Consider the following 22,385-nt stretch of genomic DNA (forward strand, 5'->3'; position numbering starts at 1 on the left):
GAGGGAAGTTAAGGATGCCATTCAACAGCTAAAGACCAATAAAGCAGCTGGTAAGGATGGTATCGGAGCTGAGCTCATCAAGATGGGCCCGGAAAAGCTGGCCACTTGCCTGCACAAACTGATAGTCAGAATCTGGGAAACCGAACAGCTACCGGAGGAGTGGAAGGAAGGGGTTATATGCCCCATCTACAAGAAAGGCGACAAACTGGAGTGTGAGAACTTTCGAGCGATCACCATCCTTAATGCCGCCTACAAAGTGATATCCCAGATCATCTTCCGTCGTCTGTCACCATTAGTGAACGAGTTCGTGGGAAGTTATCAAGCCGGCTTCGTTGACGGCCGCTCGACAACGGACCAGATCTTTACTGTACGGCAAATCCTTCAAAAATGCCGTGAATACCAGGTCCCAACGCACCATCTGTTCGTTGATTTCAAGGCGGCATACGACAGTATAGACCGCGTAGAGCTATGGAATATTATGGACGAGAACAGCTTCCCTGCGAAGCTTACCAGACTGATCAAAGCAACGGTGGATGGTGTGCAAAACTGTGTGAAGATTTCGGGCGAACACTCCAGTTCGTTCGAATCGCGCCGGGGACTAAGACAAGGTGATGGACTTTCGTGCCTGTTGTTCAACATTGCGCTAGAAGGTGTCATGCGGAGAGCCGGGTGTAACAGCCGGGGTACGATTTTCAATAGATCCAGTCAATTTATTTGCTTCGCGGATGATATGGACATTGTCGGCCGAACATTTGCAAAGGTGGCAGAACTGTACACCCGCCTGAAACGTGAAGCAACAAAAGTTGGACTGGTGGTGAATGCATCAAAGACAAAGTACATGCTTGTGGGCGGAACCGAGCGCGACAGGGCCCGCCTGGGAAGCAGTGTTACGATAGACGGGGATACCTTCGAGGTGGTCGAGGAATTCGTCTACCTCGGATCCTTGCTAACGGCTGACAACAACGTTAGCCGTGAAATACGAAGGCGCATCATCAGTGGAAGTCGGGCCTACTACGGGCTCCAGAAGAAACTGCGGTCGAAAAAGATTCGCCACCGCACCAAATGTGTAATGTACAAGACGCTTATAAGACCGGTTGTCCTCTACGGACATGAAACATGGACAATGCTCGAGGAGGACTTGCAAGCACTCGGAGTATTCGAGAGACGGGTGCTTAGGACCATCTTTGGCGGTGTGCAAGAAGACGATGTGTGGCGGCGAAGAATGAACCATGAGCTCGCCCAACTCTACGGCGAACCCAGTATCCAGAAGGTAGCTAAAGCCGGAAGGGTACGATGGGCAGGACATGTTGCAAGAATGCCGGACAGCAACCCTGCAAAGATGGTGTTCGCTTCCGATCCGGCAGGTACGAGACGGCGTGGAGCGCAGCGAGCGAGATGGGCAGACCAGGTGCAGAACGACTTGGCGAGCGTGGGGCGTATCCGAGGATGGAGAGATGCAGCCTCGAACCGTGTATTGTGGCGTCAAATTGTTGATTCAGTGTTATCTGTTTAGATGTTAACTAAATAAATGAATTGTTCCTGTTTCTTTCTTCCTTCTTCTGCCTTCCTAGTTCCTTCTTGCTTCTTCCTTTTTTCTGGTTTCTTTTTCCTTTATTTTTCTTTGTTCTTCTTCTTCCTTCTTCATTTATTTCTTTTGCTTTCTTATTTCTTCCTTCTTCCTTTCCCTTGTTTTTTCTTTTTCTTCTTTCTCCCTTCTTTCATTACCTTGTTTTTCTTCCCTTTCTGTCTTCTACCTTCTTCCTTTTTCAAATTTCTTCTTCCTTATTCCTTTTTCTCTATTCTTTATTCATTCTACCTTCTTCCTTCTTCTTACTTACTTCTTTCAACCTTTTTTGCTTTTCTTTCTTTCGTCCTTTCTTCTTCTTCTTTCTTTTTTCCTTCTTCCTTGTCCCTTGTTTTTTCATCTTTCTTCTTTCGTCCTGTTTTCTTCCTTAATTTTCCTTCCTTTTCCCTTTTTCCTTCTTTTTTTCTTTTATCTTCTTCCTTTTCTTTTTTTCTTCATTCTTGTTCTTTCTTCTTTCTTCCTTCTTCATTCTTCCATCTTTCTTGTTTCTTCTTGCTTCATCATTATTCCTTCTTCCACCTTCATATTACTTAGAATAAAGAATAAAGAATATGTTTTTTCTCCAATCTTTCATCCTTTTTCCTTCTTCCTTTTTCCGTCTTCTCTCTCTCTCTCTCTCTCTCTCTCTCTCTCTCTCTCTCTCTCTCTCTCTTCCATTTTCTTCCTCCTTTTTCCTTCTTCCTTGTTTCTTCTTGCTTCATCATTATTCCTTTTTTCCATCTTTATCTTACTTCTTCTCTCTTCCTTCCTCTACGTTCTTTCTTCAATCTTTCATCTTTTTTCCTTCTCCATTCTTCCGTCTTCTTTCTCTCTTCTTCCGTCTTCTTTCTCTCTTCTTCCGTCTTCTTCTCCTATTTATTAGTTATTCTTTATTCTCAATTATCTATTCTCTATTCTTTATTCTTCATGCTCTATTCTTTACTCTTTATTCTTTATTCTTTATTCATCATTCTCTATTCTTTATTCTTTATCCTTTGTTCTTCATTCTTTATTCTCTATTCTTTATCCTTTTTTCTTTATTATTTATTCTTTATTCTTTATTCTTTATTATTTATGCTTTATTCTTTATTCTTTATTTTTTATTCTTTATTCGTTATTCGCTATTCTTTATTCTTTTATTCTTTATTCTTTAATCTTCATTCTTTGTTCTTTATTCTTTATTCTTTATTCTTTATTTTTTATTCTTTATTCTTTATTTCTTTATTCTTTATTCTTTATTCTTTATTCTTTATTCTTTATTCTTTATTCTTTATTCTTTATTCTTTATTCTTTATTCTTTATTTTTTTTTCTTTATTCTTTTATTCTTTATTCTTTATTCTTTATTCTTTATTCTTTATTCTTTATTCTTTATTCTTTATTCTTTATTCTTTAATCTCTATTCATTATTCTTTTTTCTTTATTCTTTATTCTTTATTCTTTATTCTTTATTCTTTATTCTTTATTCTTTATTCTTTATTCTTTATTCTTTATTCTTTATTCTTTATTCTTTACTCTTTATTCTTTATTCTTTATTCTTTATTCTTTATTCTTCTTTATTCTTTATTCATTATTTGTTATTCTTTATTCTGTATTCTGCATTTATTATTCTTCATTCTTTATTCTTTATTCTTTATTCTTTATTCTTTATTCTTTATTCTTTATTCTTTATTCTTTATTCTTTATTCTTTATTCTTTATTCTTTATTCTTTATTCTTTATTCTTTATTCTTTATTCTTTATTCTTTATTCTTTATTCTTTATTCTTTATTCTTTATTCTTTATTCTTTATTCTTTATTCTTTATTCTTTATTCTTTATTCACTATCCAACCACTCAACATAGTTGGTACAACATATCGTATGGTTGGAATTCATTTCATCCCATCAATTTCAGCCTTTCGATACATTTCAGCCTTCTGATACTTTCAGCCTTTTGAGACTTTCAGCCTTTCGAGATTTCAGCCTTATGAGTATTCAGCCTTATGTGTTTCAGCCTTTCGTAGGACACCCTCGAATTGAGTGTTTGGCCGTAACGTTTGGCCTAGACTGGCTCGTCTCGAGAAACAAGGATCAAGATTAATAAATGCTTAGAAAAATACAAGAAATACAAATTACTTGGATACTACTGTTAGTTTTTGTGATCGTCATGTGAAAGCGAAAACAGTTGCATTTTCAAGAGACCAAATGAAAATGTAGCGGGCTCCCGGTCACCTGTCACATTACAAGCAGTCATGATAGGAATGTTGCTTTGTTTTGAAATCTAAATTTCTAAACAGTTTTATTAGTTTTGTGCAAATAACGATGACTAGTCGATAAAATGATTGTATTGTTCCTGATTTTCGAGTAAGAAGTAACATTTTTGAAGAAGAAACAGCTTGTTTAAAATAGTTAGATGCGCTTTCATGAAATAAAAATCCGTGAAAATTTAGTGGGTTCCTTTCATTGTTTTCTATGAAAGCCGGAGAGAATAAAATGTAAATATCGGGTGATCTCTTTCAATGAAAATGTGGTACTGGAAATCATTTTGTTCTTTACACAACAGTGTTTAACACACGAGTTTTTTAAAATCCTTATTCACGTGAGTTTTTTTTAAGAGCTAACTACGTGTTAAAATTCACATAAAGATTTAAAAAAAAAAATATTCTGCAGAACCAAAATAAGTTCTGCCAATTGGTGTTTGTTGTTCTCGGATAGATGATTGTTGCTTCCTGCTCTGCTCGACTGAACCATGACGTATATAAAAGACAAGATTCTAGTCAATGAGCAAGTTGATTCACATTCGAGAAAAACAAGAAGAAAAATAGTGGAAATAAATAAATAAAATTAACTCGTCTTCTAGACTTCCTAAAAAAAATCCTGACAATTTTGTTTTTTTTTTCTCTTTGCAGGTGTGTTTCATAACTGTTTCTTTCCCACGATGAGCGTGATTTATCCATTCGTAAGTATATACCCGAAAACAGACAAATTGAAACGGACGGCACGGGTGCTTAACAATAATTGGGCATAATTATGTCCTTTTAAACGACACGCTAGCGTGGAGAACAACTGTATATCAACAAGCAACTGGTGGTGATGGCGGTGATGCCGCCTAGAGCAGCAATACCCGCCATTCTTGCTGCAAGACACTCACAAAAACTTCCTTCGAAAGACTCGTCGGCTAGTGCAAGGGCAACCGGCGAGTCATTTGGGCCGGAAGTTGTGATTTGTTCGCTTGCCTGCTCTACATCCATTGGGTTAGTAGGTGATATGGCTCCGTGCAACAAATGACCATCATTTTTTACAAAATCGCATTGATACGAGGTACGGACGCAAATTGACAGCTGGAGCTGAGTTAGATTAAACGCCATCGAGGTGACGGTTGTTCGTAGTTTTATTGAGCGCAAGCTATCTAGGGTAAACACAATCTGCATGAGTAATTTAAAATTATTGCAATAAAATCAAGCAATAACCTGTCTGTCATCGTTGGCAGTATTCTTCATCATTGGACACCGTGGCATGAGAAAACAGAGGGTGCACAGTATGTGGTACTGAGACAAAGACCAATCACAGCGCGATGAATCATAATTAAATGTCGTACCCGTCTTCTAACACAGATGATAGGACAAACGTATCCTTCGTTTTGAAATGATGTTGAAATATTATTGTCTCTCGCTTTGCAGACAACACTCTTTCATTCTGATAAAATAATTGCTGATTTTAATGTTGTCCAAGAAAGAGATACAAATTATTTGTGAATTTCCGAGATGGCGAGCATCATCATTTAGGATTATCCTTTTGACAATCAATTAACTTCTAGCTTAAACACCAACGATGTTTGTTTTTTTTACGTCTATGTGTCTGTGATGACATGCTGAAAATGGTTGCGGTCTGCTTGCAGAATCAGTATGCAACTGAGGGCGACGTCTAACTTTGTCTAACGGAACCTTCTGAAGGAAATTCGTCTGGAAAGTTTCGTGTGTACTGTATGGGTTTGTGGTGTCGAAGGATGAACAATCTGATCTGATGAAAATATGAACAATTTTGAAACTTAATGTATTGCGAGGAGCTTTTTTTCTTCTGTTTGTTAATAGAGCAACCAAACGACACTAATCGCCACGTGCCGAGATATTCCTGTGTATGCGGTATTTCTAATGAATTATCTTCCGACTCGCCAATATCATCTTGAAACAATCCTTTATCCATGTGGCTGTCCAATCGGAACTAAGTCACGTATCTGCTCCCAAGCGACAATATCAGACACATTTTGTTTTTTGTTCAGGGACCTATAATCGTTTATGAACGATAACCGCTGCTTTACCGTTTGAACATACTAATAAACAATTTATATTCCCAATTTCTTTTCTACAGCTTTTAACTTTCTCTCTTTCGCGTGTTATTGACAATGGAAGCAATTTGCACATATATGAAAACGGCCATGGTGACGCCCCGCCCTGCCATTCGCGAAAATTTCGTACTTCTGTTTGCGTCGAATGGCGATGATTTATGAGTTCGGTTTTGATTTCTCCTACGCGCTTTTATTATATAGGTAGGTAGGACATGACGATGAATGCAAAGTGAAAAGAAACCTCATCCCTCAACCTCAACGATTTGGATGAACTTAATTGACGAGGCTGGTGGATCAATTACTTCTTAATTGCTTCCAACAGTTATCAATAATATTTCCCTGTTATGCTTGCCTGCAGGTTTTATATGATTCATTCTTTTAATAACATAACAACGCTGCAAGAATTTCAGCTGTGGGAAGCCATAAAGGAAGAAATTTATGTCGGAGTTGACATGAACATGGTAGGTGCGCGCTCTGATTTGTAATGATTCACTGCTGCCTGCTGCACGGAGTTTATTCTAGCTTCACTTTGAAGAAAAACTAAAATAGTTTTGGGGGTTCTTTATAGTGGACAGTTGTTTACATGATTTCCGATTGTATAACGACTATTTTTTACTTGAATATTTGGAGAGAAATATTGCACATCGAAAAAAAAGCCTTTAATGCTTTTGCAAAGTTGAGCGAACTTCATCATTGTGACACTGCGTGTTATGTGCACTAATCAGAAGCAGCGCCACGCTACTGTCGCTGTTGTCTTTGGATTTTGAAAGCGAACGTTTCTTCATATCTTTCACTGGTGGTTATGTCGTATGACCAAAGTGACTGAGAAAAGCATACTGTAGCGGTGCTGTTGCACATTAGTGCATATTTAACATAGAGTTATTCGGGTCTTCTTTTTTTGTATGTTGCATTTGGGGAAACTCGAGTTTTTACTATGGTCAAAATAGTCCACTTAGTATAATGAAATGATAAACAGGGAACGAAAAGTTCTATACATAATGAACTAATGGACTAACGACTATTCGTTTTGTGTAACTTTGTGAAAACCGAACAAATAAAAAAATCCGCGCTAAATTGAATCACGTTAGAAAATGATATGATGATATTTTTTTTATCTTCGAGGTTTTAAAAATCACATTTTGCATATGCCAGGTTTTTAAATCAAATTACAATTTTATATATTTGTATGCAATAAGACTACCACAATGATACTTTGGTGATATTTAATTATTAAAATCCCGCTACTTCGCCCACTGTCCGCGTCACTGTTGGCGATGTCATTGTCCGCGTGCACTCTCGCGTTGTCATTCATTCTCACACGTGCAACGGTTCGGTTCTTGCCAGCTATTTTCATGCCGTCTGTTTTCTGTTTCTTTCGGTGTGTTTTTTCCCCCAATGCAATGTACAACGTCTACTAGGCGAAAATCCCCATTCGTATACTAAATACCTCTGAAACAGCTATATTTATTGTCGGCTTCCTCTGACAATGTCGTCACCGAGGTGTGGAGTGCTGTGAGGTGGGGTTAGTAAATTTGTCATAACATTTCTGGACTTGTCATGAGTTGAACTCTTTAGGACTGTTCTTCGTTCTTTTTTTACCATCCATAAAATTGAGCTGATAGTGGGGTGAGGAGCCAAATGCATTCCAGGCACGTTTTGAATGAGATTTGTCAAGTGTGACGTTTTCCATTCCGTCCATGTTTAATGTTTATCCTCACACTACTCAATGGAACGAACCTGCAGCGTCAGGTCGCCGCATTTTAATTATCTCTCGTCATCAGAGTTGTTGTTTACGAATGAAAGTTTGGATGAAAATTTAATTTGCCTACAGTGATGCTTTTCGGAGAATTGTGGACCTTTTTCGTCGCTGACGGAGGGCAGCTGAAGTCATGCTTAATGTAAATCAGCTGAATTTAAGTGGAAAGTGTCATTCAATGGATAAGGGTCAAATGGAAGCTCGCTGAGTTGACTTTCTCTTGGAATGATAGCCTGTTCGTGTCACACCAACATCGAATCGTGCTGGTGACTGTTAGTTTATCTGTGACCCAGTAGTATCGGCACAATAATTGTCGGTCGTGTCTAAGCTCGCAACAGGTGATTCGATTGATAAGATATTGTTGAACAAGTGCGACATTGGCATTTCCCTGCTTCCAATAATTCTTGTATTTTTTTTTTTTCAAGATTGTGGGTGCCAATAAGCAGTAAGCACCGTTGTTCAGTAGATTAGATTTAATAATGAATGATTGCCATTGAATAGGAAATAATTTTGAGCTTTAGTCTGCAACTTCTTATGAGACGAGTTAGTACTATCCCAGATACATATTTCGACGAGATACTGAAGACGGCAATAAACTGTGACGCGAGACAAGATATAACACTTATCGTTATTGCGATGCTGCCCATCATCAGGACTATATCCATTGTCCAACAACCGTGTTGTTGTTACGTTAGCATAAACCACAAAAACCAAAAGTGATACTGAAGACGACCTTACAATCAAGTGGTGGAATTAAATAAAACAGCAACTATTATTATTATGAAGAGTGGTGAAAATGTTTCTCGATAGCGATTCGAAGGCGAGGACTGCAGCGAGTAAGGGGGGTCGATCAGGTTGAAGACGATTTGCAGATCTTCCATGGACTGTATGGTTGACAACGTACAGCTATTGACTGAGTTGAACGCAGACGACTGTTATGTATAGCAGAAGCCAATGCGGCCATAGCCTGATGAAATATTCTGATTTTCAAGCTGTGAAGAGGGTCAAGAGGCTCAGAAGCCTCCTTTCAAGAGGCTCGGAAGCCTCCTTTCAAGAGGCTCGGAAGCCTCCTTTCAAGAGGCTCGGAAGCCTCCTTTCAAGAGGCTTGGAAGCCTCCTTTCAAGAGGCTTGGAAGCCTCCTTTCAAGAGGCTCGGAAGCCTCCTTTCAAGAGGCTCGGAAGCCTCCTTTCAAAGGCTCCAAGCCTCCTTTCAAGAGGCTCAGAAGCCTCCTTTCAAGAGGCTCGGAAGCCTCATTTCAAGAGGCTCGGAAGCCTCCTTTCAAGAGGCCTCAGAAGCCTCCTTTCAAGAGGCTCAGAAGCCTCCTTTCAAGAGGCTCAGAAGCCTCCTTTCAAGAGGCTCAGGAAGCCTCCTTTCAAGAGGCTCAGGAAGCCTCCTTTCAAGAGGCTCAGGAAGCCTCCTTTCAAGAGGCCTGAAGCCTCCTTTCAAGAGGCTCAGGAAGCCTCCTTTCAAGAGGCCTCAAGCCTCCTTTCAAGAGGCTCAGAAGCCTCCTTTCAAGAGGCTCAGGAAGCCTCCTTTCAAGAGGCCTGGAAGCCTCCTTTCAAGAGGCTCAGAAGCCTCCTTTCAAGAGGCTCAAAGCCTCCTTTCAAGAGGCCTGGAAGCCTCCTTTCAAGAGGCCTGGAAGCCTCCTTTCAAGAGGCTCAAGCCTCCTTCCAAGAGGCCTGGAAGCCTCCTTCCAAGAGGCTCAGAAGCCTCCTTCCAAGAGGCTCGGAAGCCTCCTTCCAAGAGGCTCGGAAGCCTCCTTCCAAGAGGCCTGGAAGCCTCCTTCCAAGAGGCCTGGAAGCCTCCTTCCAAGAGGCTCTGGAAGCCTCCTTCCAAGAGGCTCTGGAAGCCTCCTTCCAAGAGGCTCAAGCCTCCTTCCAAGAGGCTCGGAAGCCTCCTTCCAAGAGGCCCGGAAGCCTCCTTCCAAGAGGCCCGGAAGCCTCCTTCCAAGAGGCCCAGGCCTCCTTCCAAGAGGCCCGGAAGCCTCCTTCCAAGAGGCCAGGCCTCCTTCCAAGAGGCCCGGAAGCCTCTTCCAAGAGGCCCGGAAGCCTCCTTCCAAGAGGCCCGGAAGCCTCCTTCCAAGAGGCCCGGAAGCCTCCTTCCAAGAGGCGCTGAAGCCGCCTTCCAAGAGGCTCGGAAGCCTCCTTTCAAGAGGCTCGGAAGCCTCCTTTCAAGAGGCTCGGAAGCCTCCTTTCAAGAGGCTCGGAAGCCTCCTTTCAAGAGGCTCGGAAGCCTCCTTTCAAGAGGCCCGGAATCCTCCTTTCAAGAGGCCCGGAAGCCTCCTTTCAAGAGGCCCGGAAGCCTCCTTTCAAGAGGCCCGGAAGCCTCCTTTCAAGAGGCCCGGAAGCCTCCTTTCAAGAGGCCCGGAAGCCTCCTTTCAAGAGGCTCGGAAGCCTCCTTTCAAGAGGCCCGGAAGCATCCTTACGAGAGGCCAGTAAGCATCCTTTAGAGAGGCCACGAAACATCCGTGCAAGACGCCAGGAAGCCTCCTTTCAAGAGGCCCGGAAGCCTCCTTTCAAGAGGCCCGGAAGCCTCCTTTCAAGAGGCCAGGAAGCCTCCTTTCAAGAGGCCCGGCCTCCTTTCAAGAGGCCCGGAAGCCTCCTTTCAAGAGGCCAGAAGCCTCCTTTCAAGAGGCCAGAAGCCTCCTTTCAAGAGGCCCGAAGCCTCCTTCCAAGAGGCCCGGAAGCCTCCTTCCAAGAGGCCCGGAAGCCTCCTTCCAAGAGGCCCGGAAGCCTCCTTCCAAGAGGCCCGGAAGCCTCCTTCCAAGAGGCCCGGAAGCCTCCTTCCAAGAGGCCCGGAAGCCTCCTTCCAAGAGGCCCGGAAGCCAGCTTTCAAAAGGCTCCTAATCTTATTTCGAGAGGCTTATAAGCGTCCTTGCAAAATGTTCAGAAGCCTGCTAAGAGGCTCGGAAAACTTTTTTCAAAGGGCGCGGAAGCATCCATTTGAAAACAGCGAAAATCTACTTTTAAATAGTTGGGAAGTCTACTTTAAAGAGGCTCGAAAGCCTCCTTTCAAAAGGCTCGGAAACTTCCAAAACTCGTGAAAGTATGAATAAACTTTATTTGAATTGGAAAGCTTCACAGAACATCGAAAATTTCAGACAATTTTCCTGTTAGTTCGCAAGTCCGTTTTATGTTTATTTTCATGTACACCGAAAAAATGTGGGATACCCCAATTAAAGTAAAAACTCGAAGTGATACCTATAAAAAAAAGGTTGAGAACCGCTGGTTCAGCGGAACAGTATTGTCAATGAGTGTTATTCGTTGCACCCTTTTGTCGTAGATAACTGAATAAGATAACAATTTTGCTTCAAAGCAAGCTCTTGGTGCATAATCTTGGCGATCGAGATAGGCTTAATCAGCTAAAGCTGAACACCCGGATACGATATGCTTGATTGTTTCTGCTACGGGGTCCTTCAAGTTTTTATGCAATACTAGCAGACCCGACGAACTTTATTTCGCCTAAAATTAATTTATTCTCTGATTAGTTCTCGAGTTATGCAGAAATTTATGCTTCATTTGTATGGGAGCACCCCTTTCCAAAGAGAACCTTCCTCGGCTCCGAAAACCTCTGCATACAAATTTTCACGTCGATCGGTTCAGTAGTTTCCGAGTCTATAAGGTTCAGACAGACAGAAATTCATTTTTATGTATATAGAAGAAGAAGATATAGTGCCGATAGTTCTACGTCATAATTACTCGGTCCATGGCGACCATGAATCTTTCTGTTTCTGAGAAGAGCTCACCCCGCACCAGCCACGTATTCGACAGCGCTTTGTCGATATATTCCAGCTTCTTCGATAGGGATGAGTCCCATGCAACTCCTTCTGCTTCCACGATGAGATTATCTCGTCAACAGCTTTGATGTTGCAATTCAGCTGATCGTCTTCATACGCCAGATGTAGGGTCAGCTTCACAATAGCGTGATAGCAGCTCTCCAAGAAGTATTTTCGAAACTGCTGTTTGTATATCGGTGACGCCTCTATCTCCACGTGGCACGTGGCAGGGGGACACTTAATGAACGATTCTGGATGGCACATGCAATAATGCTTGATGAACGCCAGTAGTATTACTCGTTCTAACGTCTCCAAGTCAGTCATGTCAGTCACTTTACCACCCCAAAACTGTTTTTCAACAAGGGTAAGGAAAACGTGTGTGTTGCCTTCATCTTGTTGCCGGCCGACAGGAAGCTCTTCAAGATACCGTTGACACGATGAAAGAACTTTTCCTGCAGCTCTTTCTTGATCATCTTGTGGCGAATTACCTTCAGTTGCAGAAAACCTAGGAATTTTCTATGTTTCGCCATCAACCAAGTTTCGAATCTCCTGCTGTTCGTTGACACGGTAACTGTCGGGATCCACCATGTGTTTCCGGTAGAGATGTTGACGGATGAGTTTGCTAAATACCTGCGGACATTGGTGCAGCTTCTCCGTCCTTAAAAGGTGTGGATGCTTGTGTGTACATCTTTTTGCACTCTTCAAAAATTATAGCCATGTCGCGAACCTTGAAGCCTCGGTAATCAGATTTTTTTTTCTTGAATCCCGCCTGGTATTGCCCTACGAACTCTGTTAAAATTTTAAACTTTCGATTCGCTATGTGACATCCAATAAATATATAAATATAATAAAATCCGTCATACTCTGATCGGTAGGAGATAACCATATTTTCCTAAATGGAGGCACATGTAAAGTCCTCGCTATGTGACATCCAATAAATATATAAATATAATAAAATCCGTGGAAAAAAATGGAGACACATGTAAAGTCCCTATTCTTAGTGAGTTATTATTCCAAACGTTAACTTTTTATTTGTTTCTGATTTTTATTAACCTTCCTACAAATGACAGTGATTGACTGATATCGGAACAGTTCAGCAAAAAGGTAGTACTAAAAAGTACAATCGTAACATTAATTACAATATTATAATATAACTTGATGGGCCACAGCTCCTCCTGTATATCATATACAGCAACATAAATAATCATTGATTTTTAATTATTGATACTACACAAAAACAAATAGCAGCAGCAGTAACTAAGTATTAAATAATACCTTCGAAACGAAGAAAAAATAATTTATTTTTGATTTGCTAGTATTTGATCGTCTAAGACGAGTTTAGTACTTTCCATTTAACTCCATTAAGTTTTGTTCTTTGCAGATACGTATTTCAACCTCAACTCGAGTCGAGTCAAGTACGAGACACTGAAGACGACCTCACAGTTGAGGTCGAAATACGTATCTGCAAAGATAACAAAAGTGGAAATAAATAGAAAGTAGGGTTTCTTACCCCATTCCCGGCCTTACATGCGTACGACTGCATTATTTAATTGATATTTATGACAGGAATCAACTTTTTCTGAAATTTGTAGGCTGTATAATACTGCATTGGGTTCACTTCTGCTTAAAAATAGCTATTCGTGCTAAATATCGTTTATTTGATTTAAATTAACGAGGTGCAGCACTCATTTCAGTCATAGCGATTCCCAATCCGGCATACAAAAACCAGTTCTGGCCTAAGCAAAATTTCACTCAATCTCTCAACATTTTACTCTCATTCTCTCTCGGGACGGTAGAAAATGCGATGTAAACAAAAATATGCACGTTCCACGACAACAAGATGCCAGATGGTATTATTCATAATCATTTTTATTTGGTTGCGAAGATATATAAACTCATCCAAATTTCTTCCAAATACTTTAAAACAATATTTATTTCACCTTTTAAAATCGAGAGAACTATAAATAAATAACGTCAACATATTAGACAATTTTCCTATTAACGATGTCATTTGTATAATCCTGGCCTTTTGGCAGCACGGTGCGGCTAGAAGTTCTTGGGCCGAGGTGAATTTTTGTTCGGTTTGTGAATACATTTTAAAATGTATTCTAGTATGTTTAAATAAGTTCTAGTGAAACGAACAAATAAGAATAATTGAAGTGCGGGTGTTTAGAATTATGGTGTGCTGATTAACAGCTTCATGCAATGGTTGTATCGAGCACTGTGACGATTTTCAGGTAGGTGTTTATTCGATAATACCGTTTTGTAAAAGTGGAAAGAATCACTCCGGCTCAGTGGTGTGGCATCGGAGAGTGAAATTTTGAATTCTACATTTTTATTTTCTACAATTGAATCAATTAGGAGTAAAACAAGTGATAGAAAAATATTGAGTATTGTGAAAAATAAATGGGAGACTTTTTAAAAATTATCAACCATAAACCTACGACTTCCAAACAGTTTAAATCATTATTTTTCTGTGCAGTGAGCCGGGAACTGGGTCCATAGGCCCAAGTAGTGATTTACCCTACTAAACTCGTCTTAGACGGTTGAATACATTCCACTAAACAGAGCTTAAAATATTTTTTCTGGTATTTGATTATTGAGGTTCCTCTTCTCCAGTGTCAAAAATTGGATTTTTCTTTCACATTAACTTAATCCCATCAAATTTTTCTTCTTTTTTCAATATTTGCTGATAGCTTGAACCGATTTTGTTCCTGGCGGCTAATGTCTTTACCACGTCTTGTGTGTCTTACTGTTTTCTGGTCAGAAGAAAAAAAAACAGACAAAGGCGCGTTCTTCGTGGGGCATCTCATCTTATATGTAGCCTTTTGCTTGTTGACCTACTTGGAGAACTTGGAACGATGCACATTCAGCGAGCGGGTTTCATTTTCTCTCATTCTCGTAACATTGATCATCGTCCATCGCAGTTGTTTATCGATGTTTTTGTTGATCCGAAACGAACAACAGCATCTTTGGCACTATCTGGTCGCATTTCTGTTGCTGTGATGTGTCTTTTTTGAGTCTAAAATCAGCATATCATAATAATGGTTTCTAAGGTTGAACGAATAATTATGAGAAATGACGGCCTTGACAGGCATTATTATTATAACCCCGACTGAACACGCCATCATTTCTACCAGCTTTGAATGAAAGAATGAAATAGCCTCAAACGGGAGACCAAAAATGCAATTGTTCCATGCCATCTTTAGATTTATGTTTAGTGCTTTTTGTTATGTAAATTGATACAGCTTCTCGTGGGTTTGTTTATTTGGCACAAAACATTGGAACTATAAAACGCTTTACTGCCGGACTAATGATATTCAAAAATCGTCGACCCCATCGGCTGAAGAGCACTTTAACATAGCCAACGATGAACTTTCGAATCTCTTTATGGCCGACGGCGTTTATCACAACACCTCGGGGACAGTTTCTAATTCGTTAAACACGTTCCTTTCACCTTCACTCGTTCGAAGCTAAAGACCAAAGAGGGCTTTACACCACAGCACCACCTGCATCGTTGCACTCGGGGCCAAAAGGGAGCGCAAAGCTTTCTCCCCATCTTACCCAAGCTAAGGTCTTTTCATAGCCAGCATTCACCGAGGTACGTTCAAGCCCATTCGATTCGGTATTGACTATGGTGTTTCTACCACTGACTGTTTGACATATTCGCAGAGGTTGCAAATGGTACTAATGGGATAAGCAGCACGGCAATCCATTGGTTTTGCTTTCAAATTGTAAGATTATCGAGGGGCCGCTGTTTTTTGGACCGTGTGTCGACTTAAATTGAAAAATTTATACTCATTGAGATGATTTACGTTTTTCTAGCTGTAAAAGCTGCAATTATCATCAATGAGACAGTGTAGTAAGTCTGAAACACCGAAGTTTCTCACCCAACACTTTATCAATTTGCTTCAATTAAAATGATTTTTCACCAGAGCCAGAGCATACTCGAAAAGCGAGCAGTTCCGTCATGTTAATTCAATAAGGAACGGACGGTGGGCAATCTTCGAATCTGGTCGACCCGGTTCCCTCTTTCGGAGCGGCCAAACGGAAATGCAAAATAAAAAAAAGCAGCAACCAGACGCTATCATTATGCATTTTATGCACGTATATCGTATCGTAGGTTGTAGGTTTAATTGCGCATACTGATTCAGCCTGCACTCCCGTTGATGATGTACGTGGAATGGAGGGAGAGTCATTGGCCTGACTCGTACTGAACCGGGTGAAGCGCTTTCGTTCTTTGGCAGCCGTGTAGGAATATGTGGAGTAGTTCACGATGAATACATGGGTTAGTAAAACAAATCCGACAAGCCGGTCAGCTTGTGTAAAGATTGGTCGACATTCACGAAACTAATTATGTAAAGTGTGTCCAAACTGAGAATAGGTAATGAAAGGCAAACTCGTAAATAAAATAGTAATTATTGACGATTAGTTATGTTGAGAATACCGCACTTAAACGATAAGCTACAGGGGTAGCGATCTGATAAATAGATAAACTGTGAATCTTCTTTTGTATACAGTAAATGAAAGACAAATAAATGATCATGACGAGCGGGCTTTCGTAATCTTCACGCCCTGAGCTGCAGACCAAACTAAACTCTCGTCTCTTGAGTTACTTTATTACGAAATAATATTTATTGCATAACTTTAATTCTTTCGCTGAATTTGAATAGTAAATATATAAAAGTAACACATTCATTCATTCTTGTAACATGTTTTTTGAACTTGTCAAAGTTGTACTTGAACGTCACAGCCAAACAATATCCTCGCAGCCATCAATATTTCTAGAAAAGTTCCTGGTGCATACTTTAGAGAACATCATGGAGAAAGTTTATTGATTTTTTTTTCATTTGAATCCACTTTTAATGAGATTTCCTTAGAAACTTTTGATAGATTTCTCTGAAGATTTCCCAGAAAATAAAATCTTGGTAGGTTGTTTGTCAAATGCTAGATGATACCTTAAAGAACATCAAAAATGGAATTCTCTGTTGCAAATTCTCAGAAAAATACAAAATGAAAGATTTCTTCATCGTGGTGGAATTAAATGGAATTGTACTAAACTTTTAATATTTTATAACAATTCTACCCTAATTTCCACCGCTTTTTAAAGACCTGCTGGGTTTCTTAGATTTTTTGTGGATTTTTTTTCGCGGAATCAAAAGGGCTGGCCAGAATACGATTTTTATCAAAACAAATACGCTAAGAAAATTCCACTAAAGTTTTTTCTCAATATCTAATGCACTAGAAACAAACTTCTCTAAGTGATGGGATTTTAGTTTTGAATCGAGTTTGGAATTTCCTTGAAAGTGTTTTCAAGTATTCCTTAAAGAGTCCTGCATCCCAATTTTTTTAATATTTTGGATAAAGAGTTTCGCTTCGTTTATGTGTTCTACTAACGTTTTCAAAGCTATTATTTGAAAGCTCCTTCGTGTCTTTCATTGTATCTTATGTGGCATGCACAATAGATATACCCAAAAAACAAATCTTGCAATTATTGTATAGAATCTTGGCATATACAATTTAGTACAAGAAATGTAAGCTTTTTATACAGATATTGTATTTAAATACTACAAAATTGTAAGATATTACAATGGTTGTATTAAAATCGTATATAAAATCGAAATCGTATATGCCAAAATTCTATAAAATTTCCGTTAGGTTCTTATGCAGAACTTTATTAAAATCTGTTATTCGCAGGTTGGGTGCAGTATTGAAATGATTTACATCAAAATAGTTGCTGCCAGCTATCTTTTCTAAAAGTTGCAACATTACGACATGCAGATGGCACTACTTCAGCGTGTGCAAAAAAGCACACATCCAATTTGTTTGCTATAACGCTTCTAAAGCTTCATCCTGCTTTATCGTTCAATGGAAAATCATTTATAAAATCACGCGCTAAGAATTGTACACTGCATCTGTGAAAATAAAAACAATTTTTCATTTCAACTTGTTTTTCGATTATGTATTTGATTGATTAGGGTTGTTGCCTTTTTGCTTCCGATGGTAGGACTTTACTCCCAGTTGGGGCGCAGTCAGCTCTTTTATTTGAGAATTTTGCATCCCACGTAGATTTGGTTCATAAGGCTTGCATGGGGATATTGGGTCCCTATGTAGTCTAGTTGGAGTAGCTTGCAAAAGGATGATTTGCCCCTTTTCCCTCCTCTTCTTCCTATGCCGAGGCGTATTTCCCAGTTCTGGTGTGAAAAGGTGTCCGCACTGGGGACCACTAACTACTACACTGCCGTCATACGCAAATTCGCCCCATGGCAGTACAGAGGGCTTTGGACAGGTTCTTGGCACATTCTTATATGCAGCGGGTTCGCCCAGAAACCTGCTCCGAATGCCGAGGCCCGTCCTATGGTTCCTATTGGGAAACGGCACAGTTTGGTACTTGTGGAAGAAGACTTGTTAAGTCGAAATGTTGGGTGCTGGTTAATCGTCACTGCATTTACGGACTTTGATGGGTTCACACGGTGGTATATGCCTCGAATCTTGAATTTCAAACCTAGCACAATTTCTGCTGCAATTTCTAAACCTACATCCCGGGCCCAACTAGAAACTGTTTGTACTGCAGCTTTCTTATTGTGCTGCGGGTTATTGCGATACGCCAATTTCTTCCTGTACTACTTTGGACCTATTATAGTTTCCTACTAGTACCTGACTCGTTTGTCGTTCGTCCATTGGTTGGTCCATGCTTGTTGTAGACTTTCGCCAGGTCAAGGGATGCAAGCTCTACATGTTAGCCGGTTTTTCGCGGCATCATGCAGAATCTGACCAAGGGCAGCAAGGAATTTCCCAGTGCCAAAGCACACGTAGGACCCTAACGAAAAGTGGAAACTCGGAAGGCGGAAAAAAGGCAGACCTTCTTACACTGTAACAAAAGGTAGAATATATCATAAGGCGTTATTGCAAAACGTGAAAACACGAGAGGCGGAATTGCAACAGGTTAGTTTTAAGCAGGCGTCTGCTTGAGATAAGGGAGGATATAGGGGGAATGACGGCTTTGGCAGGTTTTGTTCTATTATTGGCAGGGGTTTTTTATGACTGACTAGGCTCAAATTTGGCCTAAACATTCTTTGCATATCAAAGAATATTGTGGCCAAATTTCATAAAATTTGGTCGACAAAAACCCCCCTGCCAATAATAGAACAAAACCTGCCAAAGCCGTCTTTCCCCCTATTTTATTTTTAAATGGCTTTGCCCGGTCTAAGTTGATGGCGGATATGATGCCTTCTGTAAAAGCACGCCCCTCTGTATATTTCTCTACTTTCTATCTACAGACCCCATTCGATTTTGGAAACACTTGATTTTGGCAACAACATTTTTTATTCTATTTTTTTGTATTGTTTATAAACAGCAGCCCAAAAATTGTCCATTAAAACAGATGAAATTATCCTTAAACAATTGAGAAATGCTCCTTAAAAAAACTGATCATTTTTCCTTAAATTATTGAACAAATTACCTTGAAATATATAAAATGCTCCGAAAACATTTGAAAAGTGTACCGTAGAAACGAAAAAAATGTACCGTAAACAATTGAAAATGCTCCTTAGAAAAACAAAGATTTGCTATTTAACTAATGATAATTGCCCAGTATATTGATATAAGAATTATTAGGAAATATTTGAAAAAGTACCTTGAAATTGGCTGTCATAAAGTACAATCTTATGCACCATTGTATAACCCCTGGAGTATGAAGCTGATTGCTTGGTAACCCTATTCAACAGAAAAATGCTCCGAAAACTAAGGAAAATGCTCCCTAAAAAGAAGAAATACTCCTTAAACCAACAAAAAAATGCTCCTTAACCTGAGAAAATGCTCCTTAAACTAAAAACAGTGCACCGCAAAAAAAATGAAATGCTCCATAAACTTATACAAAATGTTATCTTAGCCTACAAGCAATTCAAAGCACAATTTCGAGTTCCTCAAGCCGTGGGTGGTTATAAGATATATTTTAGTTACAAGATAAACATTGTCGCTGTCGTGGCTGTCTGACATCTTTTGCTGGCGAGGATAGGGTGCTAAATGTCAATGAAGGAAAAATACATACGATTTGACAGTTCGGTACCCAACATGTTTCGGACAGCAGAACAAAGGGAACCGAAGCGACAATATTTATCTTGTAACTAAGATATCTTTTGTGGTTATGAAGGGAAATTGATGAATAAACCATTATATGCAACGTGATTTTAATGAAATTCGTATCGTCAAGCATGTTTAAGCGATGTGCAGTTGTATGGGACGTCTGTTTGTCTGTAAGCAGTCTGGTGCACAATTTCTTTAACAATGCTTTGAATTGCTTGTAGGCTGAGATTACATTTTGTATAAGTTTATGGAGCATTTTTTTTTTTTACGGAACACTGTTTTTAATTTAAGGAGCATTTTCTCAGGTTAAGAAGCATTTTTTATTGGTTTAAGGAGTATTTCTTCTTTTTAGGGAGCATTTTCTTTAGTTTTCGGAGCATTTTTCTGTTGAATAGCGTTACCAAGCAAAAGAATCAGCTTCATACTCCAGGGGTTATACAATGGTGCATAAGATTCTACTTTATGACAGCCAATTTCAAGGTACTTTTTCAACTATTTCAAAATAATTCTTATATCAATATACTGCGCAATTATCATTAGTTAAATAGCAAATCTTTGTTTTTCTAAGGAGCATTTTCAAATGTTTACGGAGCATTTTATATATTTCAAGGTAATTTGTTCAATAATTTAAGGAAAAATGATCAGTTTTTTTAAGGAGCATTTTTCAATTGTTTAAGGATAATCATGATTGTCTCATGATGCATTTACCATTTTCCCGTTTATAAACCACGTAAAACTTATTTTTTGTTTGGAAAAAAAATCTGTTTGAGAAAAATTAACAGAACCAGCCTAAAAATATTACGTAAAAAAATCGCATAATAAATTTGTTTAAAAAAAATTTCTGGATTTCTAAATCCGCGTAAAAAAGTGTCAATGTATCACAAAAGTGTGGCACAACAAGTGATAAAATGTAAAGTATCATAAAAAAGACAAAATCATTTGATTTTGGCAACATATATTTACCGAACATGTTTCCAAAATCGAATGGAGTATGTATTGGAAACCCATCTCACAACAGAAACATTAGCAAACTCGTAGCCTAATATCCATTGAGCACTTCCAGGGTTATTAAGTGTACGGTTTCTTAGCTTCAGAAAGGCGTGCCGTTTGATCTGGTGATTCAAAATGTCCGCCTGAGTAAAAACAACCCAATGCTATTCTGCTTTTTTGTAATTCCGCCTTTCGTTTTTTAACTTTTATTATGGTGATTTTACCGCCTTTCGTGTTCTGCCTTTTGTATTCCGCTTTTCGTGTTTCCGCCTTTCTTAAGATACCCATGTTTACCGGTTTTTCACGGCATCATCCTGAGTCTGACCAAGGGAAGCTTTATTCGCTATCAGGTGACCAATCAGCCTGCGGTTGGCCATCCTATCCATCGCCTTTACCACACAGCTAGATAAGGCAATTGAGACGACTTCGTTAGCGTAATCGGTGCCTTAGGGGATGGGGACTACGTAGCTATGCTTCCAGCCTGCAGAAAGTGTGATATGCGTTACGAGCTGCATGGTAAAATTCTAGGGTTTTTATCCTTTCCGGGTAACCTTCTGGTAATATATTTTTTGCCCTTCTTCTATTTTCGATTGAGACGGATGACTGGCGATCAAATTCCCCCTCAAGTTATACTTCAGCGCCAATGGAGGCAGATCAAAGTGACATATAGAAAACTCAAACATACATCTATTAATTGTACTCACTGAAAGAATTTAATTTAATTTTTGAAAATTGTGAAAATTTTTTTTGCCAACTGTGTAGGACAAATCTGGAGACCTGTTTTTAGGTTAATTACCCCTAAATGCTCTGCAGCAAAAACTCAATAGCCTCTACGCCGATTTGGCAAATAAGGACACAATAATCCTGCCCCACAATTTGATGAAACGGATCCCACGCTCCAAATATGACCCCCAACTCTAAGAGGTCCTCTACCTAAGGATAAATAGCTATTGGTCAAAATCAGCGTATGATCCTTATCTTTTTTTTCTTGAACTGTAGAAGTCTCCTTGGCTCTGAGTACAGTATGGTCCATAAAAAAATGCGAAAATATCAAAATTATAGTTACGTAGTTACATAGCTGAGAGACTATGTTACATAGTAACAATTTATTTCATTAATACATTCACTAGATACAAATGTTTTTTTCATGATACGTTTGCTTACCTACATATATATGAATAGTAGAAATAACCCTTTAATGTACAAAAACATAAGTTAAAAAATATTTTCGCATTTTTTTATGGACCATACTGTAGGTGATGTTCTGGTCGATTTCAATGGTAAATTAATCTCTGCTACGTGGGCTAGGCAGCTTCTACTAGCGATTTCTTGCTGGTTATTGTTACATTTGCTGTAGATTTTGGTGCCTCCATAGCTCTTATAATCCCCCATGGAAACCCTGAAGTCATGGACTGATGTAATGCTATCGATCTGGCCTATTTTTTTTTCAATAAAACTAGTCTAGATCTTGAAGAATCACATTGATCCGTTACGCTTAAGTTGCTACCAATTATCCTTGATGTTGGTGGCAGTCAAAATGAATGCGCAACACATTCTCAGAAAAAAAAAATCGTTCAGTACCAACGCTGTGCTGTGATTTCCTGAAGATTACATTAAAAATCTCCCGAATTTGTGATAGTTTAAGTTTGCCTTACCACAGTTATATTTTCTGATATAGGAATGACAACGTTTAACATCTTCACCATATCTGCTTGGTTTTGCCTGACTGATTGAAGTTACTCAAAACTGGAAGTATCGACAGACTTATGTATGTTGGGTACGTAATAATTTTGGGTCTCGTGTAGCTGAGATTATAATCAATCAACAACATACCTGCACTCGTTTCACCCTACTTCCTGTTGCTCCAATAGTCTCCCCCTGCGGCCGTGTTGT

At 39.3% G+C, this 22,385-nt stretch overlaps 1 protein-coding gene across 10 annotated transcripts in view; it reads left to right on the forward strand.

Moving 5' to 3' along the window:
* The window catches only part of LOC134217609 (prominin-like protein), a 173,759-nt gene that overhangs the window by 53,450 nt on the left and 97,924 nt on the right, over nucleotides 1-22,385 (forward strand). For 8 of the 10 annotated variants that reach the window (XM_062696399.1, XM_062696398.1, XM_062696400.1 and 5 more), the window contains one exon: nucleotides 4,451-4,500. The exons of the other annotated variants lie outside the window; for them this stretch is intronic. In XM_062696399.1, coding sequence (XP_062552383.1) covers nucleotides 4,480-4,500 — 21 coding nt within the window. In that variant the 5' untranslated portion in view covers nucleotides 4,451-4,479. The remainder of the gene's footprint in view (nucleotides 1-4,450; nucleotides 4,501-22,385) is intronic. 10 annotated transcript variants of the gene reach the window in all.

Source organism: Armigeres subalbatus, chromosome 2 (assembly GCF_024139115.2).
Source record: "Armigeres subalbatus isolate Guangzhou_Male chromosome 2, GZ_Asu_2, whole genome shotgun sequence".
NCBI lineage: Eukaryota > Metazoa > Arthropoda > Insecta > Diptera > Culicidae > Armigeres > Armigeres subalbatus.